Here is a 7,622-nt window from a genome sequence, read left to right on the forward strand (position 1 = left end):
CCCAAATGGAAGTTCAAACATCTCTGAGGGGAGGGGTGGAGTGTCGGGCGTGTGGACGTTTGTCTTCTGTCAGTGTGTGATTGAATACTGCTTGCTGCTTTCTGCTCGATGGCTGCCCCCTAGAGCACGAGGTGCAGGCGTATCTGGAACACCAGCTCCTTGACGGTCTTCTTCAGGAGCGCCGCCAGGGACAGGATGAATCCCAAATTCTGTGACACATACTATGGATTGCAATGTACTTCTTGGCTTGATGGGTACTAAAATGGGTACAAAATGCGCTGGATTTTCTGGCCTCGTGAGTGATGCTATAGCCAAACGTAATGGCTTGCATTACAGTTGCGAGGCATGCCGTGCGGTGGAGAAAGACATGGTATCTTTCATGAGGCAGACGCGGAGTGGCTTTAAGGAGCTGACCGTTGGTTTCAAAAACCAATACGATCGGCTCCTAGCCATGGAGGCTCAGTTTAGCGGTTTAAAACTGCTGAATGAGTCTCCGAGGCGCAAAAAGGTCACTCCGCGGGATCTGCAAGTGCCAACCGTCACTCAGCCGTGCGCCGCCGAAAAACTGACTCCGACCAATCCAAAGGCAACGACAGCTCCTGGCGATGCAGATTCGGTAGCCGAATTCATCACCTCTGAAAATGTGCAGCCAAGTACGTCTGCAGCGTCAGTGTCCGTGGTGTCCGCAAGTTCGCTAGTTATCCCGTCCATCCCGGTCCCACCAGTAAATAGACGTTCCGGACCTCCGGATATTGCCACCACAGGTACTAGACCTGTGGTGACTAAACCACTGGTGGGAGTCCCACCAAAACGACAAGTTTTTGTTTCACGGCTGGCCCCTGACCTCACATCTAATGATGTAATTGCTTTTATTCAAAGCAAAATAAAAGCCGTGGGTTTAAAGGTGGAGAAATTTAACTTCTCTTATGCCAGGGAGATAGCCTCGTTTAAGATAAGCATCTCCCCAACTCAATTTGACACCATTTGCTCCGCCAAATTTTGGCCGGAGCATTTGGTGGTGAAGGAGTTTAAGGTTAAGAAGAAGAATAGGCCCCCCATATCCCTTCCAAATCTTTCCAATCTGCCACCCTCAACCTCAACTTCCTCTTCCTCAACTTCCCGTCTGGCTTCCACCTTTCCAAAAAACTAACTTCTCTTTTAGTAACATATCAGAATGTAAGAGGCTTGCGTAGTAAGCTCAGCATTCTTCTCCGGGATAGTGTTGCATTTTCTTCCCACGTTATTGTGTTTACTGAAACCAGGTTAAAGCCGGACATTCTTAGTTCCGAGGTTTTGGCAGGTCGGTACACAACTTTTAGAAAGGACCGTTCGTCTCGACGTGTAGGAGGGGTTCTAATTGCTGCTACATGCTCTCCTCCTCCGTTTATCATAGAATAAATTGCAGAACAAATATGCAGCGAAATAAAAATAATAATAATAAATGCAATCACGGGGATGAGGGATGAGCAAGTGGCCTCCCGTCCAAACGGAACGGACCGTAATATGCATAAACGATATATCTGATCGACTGGAAACTCTTGTGTTTGAATTTGACTTTGAATTTCGAATATTTCGGCATATATTTTCATTGCGGCCAAAAACGGAGAGACGATTCCGTGCATTGCGATTCTGGCATCAACGAAAATATATGCCCAAATGGAAGTGCAAACATCTCTGAGGGGAGGGGTGGAGTGTCGGGCGTGTGGACGTTTGTCTTCTGTCAGTGTGTGATTGAATACTGCTTGCTGCTTTCTGCTCGATGGCTGCCCCCTAGAGCACGAGGTGCAGGCGTATCTGGAACACCAGCTCCTTGACGGTCTTCTTCAGGAGCGCCGCCAGGGACAGGATGAATCCCAGGAGGCTGAGGAAGAACAGCCAGGGCGTGGTCATGAGCACGCCCCGGGCATTGGCCATGCGCCACAGCAACTGGCGCTGGATGGTGCGCAGCTTGAACTTGCTGTTCCACAATCGGAGGCGCGTCGAGCCGACGGTTTCGTTGATGCCCACGGTGTTCTCGACCAGCCAGAACACCGCACAGCACAGCATCTGTAGCACCAGCAGCACGACCTTGACCACAGCGGACTCCAAGACGAGGTGGTACAAGGCCACCATGCGCTGACGGTACTCCGGCTGCATTGTGGAGAGCACGACTGCGCCGAGGGACTCCAGCGGGGAGACCCTGGGGGAAGGGCCGTCGGAGAGCTCCTCAAGGATCTCAGAACCTATAAGAGCCAGAGCAACCAAATTTGGTATCCACACTCCTGTGATATCGGACCTTGACCGTTTCGTGTCCAAATTTCGGCACACCCCTTCCGGCCCCGCAAAGGACGAAAATCCACAAATCTCAGAGACTATTATCGCCAGAGTACCAAATTTGGTATCCGCACTTCCGTTAGATCTCACTATAAAGCGTATATCTCAGAATTTCGCCCCCCCCCTTCCGACCCCACAAAGGACGAAAATATGTTTCATTCACAATATTGCACATTCGAGAAAACTAAAAACGCAGAATCATAGATAATGACCACATCTATCAGATTGCTGAATCTGGATCAGATCGGATCATTTTTGTAGCCATAAGCAAGAAATCAATGTGCGGTGGCTACGCAGCGCCCGACGTCACGCTCAGACTGATTTTCTGTCTCTCTCGCACGCACTCTTTGTCGTGTCGTTTAATATTAGCGGCCTCTGCCGGAGGAGAGCCATACTGACTAAGTATCGGGTATAAATGTAGAATTGCGGTGTCCGCAGCAACTCACAGCGTTCCCCCTCGTTTTAAATTTGGTTGTTGCGGGGAGGCGGAATCTCTTCACGAACTCTCGCCATTTTGCTGCTACTTGTCATGATAATTGGAAAAAACATTGAAACAAAGAAAGGATCTGCCACCACTAATGGTTATAATTGCACCCCGGCTATCATCTTTTCACGCAATGATCAGAATTATAGAACAAATTGTCTACATCCATGTTTAGCTAAACTTTTGTTTTCTCCGTTTTTTTCTTACTCACTCATATTAAAACCAAATTGAATCCATCAAAAGTCAATAAGTAAAACGATTACCTGGGAAAAGATTATAAATAAATGAGCTTGTGCTCCTTATCGGTGATGTTCGACTGAATTAAGCATTTTGGCTGATATACTTGACTCGAGAGCTGACACACTGATAATGTTATCGCCAGATTTCCCTCAAAACATTCCTTTAAAATCACAGTCTCATTCCTATAAAATCACCCAAAGGTGCAATGCCTTCAATCGAAAAAGTATTAGCATGGTGAACGTTTTAAGCAAGTCTACTTGTCTGCGGACTGGTACTAGTCAGAGCCGCACAACTGAAAGACGGAGATGTCATGCAAGATTACCAGCGTTTAAAAAGGCTCCGCCCGCTGGGAGTCGAGTTTGCCGAGCACTTCTGTAATGCATCGCTCCCGGACTTAGATCTATTCCACCCCCGAATACCCAGTCAGGAGGATCTGTTGTGTTTCGCGGACATGGCGCACTCACTGCATCTGGGTAACTTCGATGAGTGTGTCAAGATCAGCGAGGAGATCACCAGTAGTGACAGCATACATGGAAAGTACTATTTTCTAAATGTACCCGCCGTATCCATTTCGATCAAGATCGCATCTTGCTTTCCGGCTTCCTGCTCTGCGGCACATATGGATACGTTTCTGGGGCAGTTAATGCAGAATTTGTTGAACTCAAGCAGCACAAATATAAAATTCAGCGAGGCCAGCTGTCAGACAAGTGAATCGAAACCTTGGGATGGAATGACCATTTTCACAGTGTAAGTTAAGACCGTATCATAATCTAATTCTGTGACACATACTATGGATTGCAATGTACTTCTTGGCTTGATGGGTACTAAAATGGGTACAAAATGCGCTGGATTTTCTGGCCTCGTGAGTGATGCTATAGCCAAACGTAATGGCTTGCATTACAGTTGCGAGGCATGCCGTGCGGTGGAGAAAGACATGGTATCTTTCATGAGGCAGACGCGGAGTGGCTTTAAGGAGCTGACCGTTGGTTTCAAAAACCAATACGATCGGCTCCTAGCCATGGAGGCTCAGTTTAGCGGTTTAAAACTGCTGAATGAGTCTCCGAGGCGCAAAAAGGTCACTCCGCGGGATCTGCAAGTGCCAACCGTCACTCAGCCGTGCGCCGCCGAAAAACTGACTCCGACCAATCCAAAGGCAACGACAGCTCCTGGCGATGCAGATTCGGTAGCCGAATTCATCACCTCTGAAAATGTGCAGCCAAGTACGTCTGCAGCGTCAGTGTCCGTGGTGTCCGCAAGTTCGCTAGTTATCCCGTCCATCCCGGTCCCACCAGTAAATAGACGTTCCGGACCTCCGGATATTGCCACCACAGGTACTAGACCTGTGGTGACTAAACCACTGGTGGGAGTCCCACCAAAACGACAAGTTTTTGTTTCACGGCTGGCCCCTGACCTCACATCTAATGATGTAATTGCTTTTATTCAAAACAAAATAAAAGCCGTGGGTTTAAAGGTGGAGAAATTTAACTTCTCTTATGCCAGGGAGATAGCCTCGTTTAAGATAAGCATCTCCCCAACTCAATTTGACACCATTTGCTCCGCCAAATTTTGGCCGGAGCATTTGGTGGTGAAGGAGTTTAAGGTTAAGAAGAAGAATAGGCCCCCCATATCCCTTCCAAATCTTTCCAATCTGCCACCCTCAACCTCAACTTCCTCTTCCTCAACTTCCCGTCTGGCTTCCACCTTTCCAAAAAACTAACTTCTCTTTTAGTAACATATCAGAATGTAAGAGGCTTGCGTAGTAAGCTCAGCATTCTTCTCCGGGATAGTGTTGCATTTTCTTCCCACGTTATTGTGTTTACTGAAACCAGGTTAAAGCCGGACATTCTTAGTTCCGAGGTTTTGGCAGGTCGGTACACAACTTTTAGAAAGGACCGTTCGTCTCGACGTGTAGGAGGGGTTCTAATTGCTGCTACATGCTCTCCTCCTCCGTTTATCATAGAATAAATTGCAGAACAAATATGCAGCGAAATAAAAATAATAATAATAAATGCAATCACGGGGATGAGGGATGAGCAAGTGGCCTCCCGTCCAAACGGAACGGACCGTAATATGCATAAACGATATATCTGATCGACTGGAAACTCTTGTGTTTGAATTTGACTTTGAATTTCGAATATTTCGGCATATATTTTCATTGCGGCCAAAAACGGAGAGACGATTCCGTGCATTGCGATTCTGGCATCAACGAAAATATATGCCCAAATGGAAGTGCAAACATCTCTGAGGGGAGGGGTGGAGTGTCGGGCGTGTGGACGTTTGTCTTCTGTCAGTGTGTGATTGAATACTGCTTGCTGCTTTCTGCTCGATGGCTGCCCCCTAGAGCACGAGGTGCAGGCGTATCTGGAACACCAGCTCCTTGACGGTCTTCTTCAGGAGCGCCGCCAGGGACAGGATGAATCCCAGGAGGCTGAGGAAGAACAGCCAGGGCGTGGTCATGAGCACGCCCCGGGCATTGGCCATGCGCCACAGCAACTGGCGCTGGATGGTGCGCAGCTTGAACTTGCTGTTCCACAATCGGAGGCGCGTCGAGCCGACGGTTTCGTTGATGCCCACGGTGTTCTCGACCAGCCAGAACACCGCACAGCACAGCATCTGTAGCACCAGCAGCACGACCTTGACCACAGCGGACTCCAAGACGAGGTGGTACAAGGCCACCATGCGCTGACGGTGCTCCGGCTGCATTGTGGAGAGCACGACTGCGCCGAGGGACTCCAGCGGGGAGACCCTGGGGGAAGGGCCGTCGGAGAGCTCCTCAAGGATCTCAGAACCTATAAGAGCCAGAGCAACCAAATTTGGTATCCACACTCCTGTGATATCGGACCTTGACCGTTTCGTGTCCAAATTTCGGCACACCCCTTCCGGCCCCGCAAAGGACGAAAATCCACAAATCTCAGAGACTATTATCGCCAGAGTACCAAATTTGGTATCCGCACTTCCGTTAGATCTCACTATAAAGCGTATATCTCAGAATTTCGCCCCCCCCCCCCCCCCCCCCCCTTCCGACCCCACAAAGGACGAAAATATGTTTCATTCACAATATTGCACATTCGAGAAAACTAAAAACGCAGAATCATAGATAATGACCACATCTATCAGATTGCTGAATCTGGATCAGATCGGATCATTTTTGTAGCCATAAGCAAGAAATCAATGTGCGGTGGCTACGCAGCGCCCGACGTCACGCTCAGACTGATTTTCTGTCTCTCTCGCACGCACTCTTTGTCGTGTCGTTTAATATTAGCGGCCTCTGCCGGAGGAGAGCCATACTGACTAAGTATCGGGTATAAATGTAGAATTGCGGTGTCCGCAGCAACTCACAGCGTTCCCCCTCGTTTTAAATTTGGTTGTTGCGGGGAGGCGGAATCTCTTCACGAACTCTCGCCATTTTGCTGCTACTTGTCATGATAATTGGAAAAAACATTGAAACGAAGAAAGGATCTGCCACCACTAATGGTTATAATTGCACCCCGGCTATCATCTTTTCACGCAATGATCAGAATTATAGAACAAATTGTCTACATCCATGTTTAGCTAAACTTTTGTTTTCTCCGTTTTTTTCTTACTCACTCATATTAAAACCAAATTGAATCCATCAAAAGTCAATAAGTAAAACGATTACCTGGGAAAAGATTATAAATAAATGAGCTTGTGCTCCTTATCGGTGATGTTCGACTGAATTAAGCATTTTGGCTGATATACTTGACTCGAGAGCTGACACATTGCTAATGTTATCGCCAGATTTCCCTCAAAACATTCCTTTAAAATCACAGTCTCATTCCTATAAAATCACCCAAAGGTGCAATGCCTTCAATCGAAAAAGTATTAGCATGGTGAACGTTTTAAGCAAGTCTACTTGTCTGCGGACTGGTACTAGTCAGAGCCGCACAACTGAAAGACGGAGATGTCATGCAAGATTACCAGCGTTTAAAAAGGCTCCGCCCGCTGGGAGTCGAGTTTGCCGAGCACTTCTGTAATGCATCGCTCCCGGACTTAGATCTATTCCACCCCCGAATACCCAGTCAGGAGGATCTGTTGTGTTTCGCGGACATGGCGCACTCACTGCATCTGGGTAACTTCGATGAGTGTGTCAAGATCAGCGAGGAGATCACCAGTAGTGACAGCATACATGGAAAGTACTATTTTCTAAATGTACCCGCCGTATCCATTTCGATCAAGATCGCATCTTGCTTTCCGGCTTCCTGCTCTGCGGCACATATGGATACGTTTCTGGGGCAGTTAATGCAGAATTTGTTGAACTCAAGCAGCACAAATATAAAATTCAGCGAGGCCAGCTGTCAGACAAGTGAATCGAAACCTTGGGATGGAATGACCATTTTCACAGTGTAAGTTAAGACCGTATCATAATCTAATTCTGTGACACATACTATGGATTGCAATGTACTTCTTGGCTTGATGGGTACTAAAATGGGTACAAAATGCGCTGGATTTTCTGGCCTCGTGAGTGATGCTATAGCCAAACGTAATGGCTTGCATTACAGTTGCGAGGCATGCCGTGCGGTGGAGAAAGACATGGTATCTTTCATGAGGCAGACGCGGAGTGGCT

The 7,622-nt window shown here is 47.7% G+C and overlaps 2 protein-coding genes across 2 annotated transcripts; both read right to left on the bottom strand.

Annotated features, from left to right (window-relative positions):
- Positions 1–1,770: 1,770 nt before the first annotated feature.
- On the bottom strand, positions 1,771–3,607 carry LOC113566978. The gene is made up of 2 exons (XM_026994218.1): positions 3,595–3,607; positions 1,771–2,222 (listed from the first exon to the last, which is right to left on the bottom strand). The coding sequence occupies exons 1-2, from the start codon at positions 3,605–3,607 to the stop codon at positions 1,771–1,773; spliced, it is 465 nt and encodes a 154-aa protein (XP_026850019.1).
- Positions 3,608–5,374: 1,767 nt separating this feature from the next.
- On the bottom strand, positions 5,375–7,224 carry LOC113566979. The gene is made up of 2 exons (XM_026994219.1): positions 7,212–7,224; positions 5,375–5,826 (listed from the first exon to the last, which is right to left on the bottom strand). Exons 1-2 carry the CDS (start codon positions 7,222–7,224, stop codon positions 5,375–5,377), a joined length of 465 nt encoding a protein of 154 aa, XP_026850020.1.
- Positions 7,225–7,622: the final 398 nt, after the last annotated feature.

The sequence above is a fragment of the Drosophila persimilis genome, unplaced genomic scaffold (assembly GCF_003286085.1).
Source record: "Drosophila persimilis strain 14011-0111.01,24,50 unplaced genomic scaffold, DperRS2 tig00001463-arrow-arrow-pilon, whole genome shotgun sequence".
NCBI classification, from domain to species: Eukaryota; Metazoa; Arthropoda; class Insecta; order Diptera; family Drosophilidae; genus Drosophila; species Drosophila persimilis.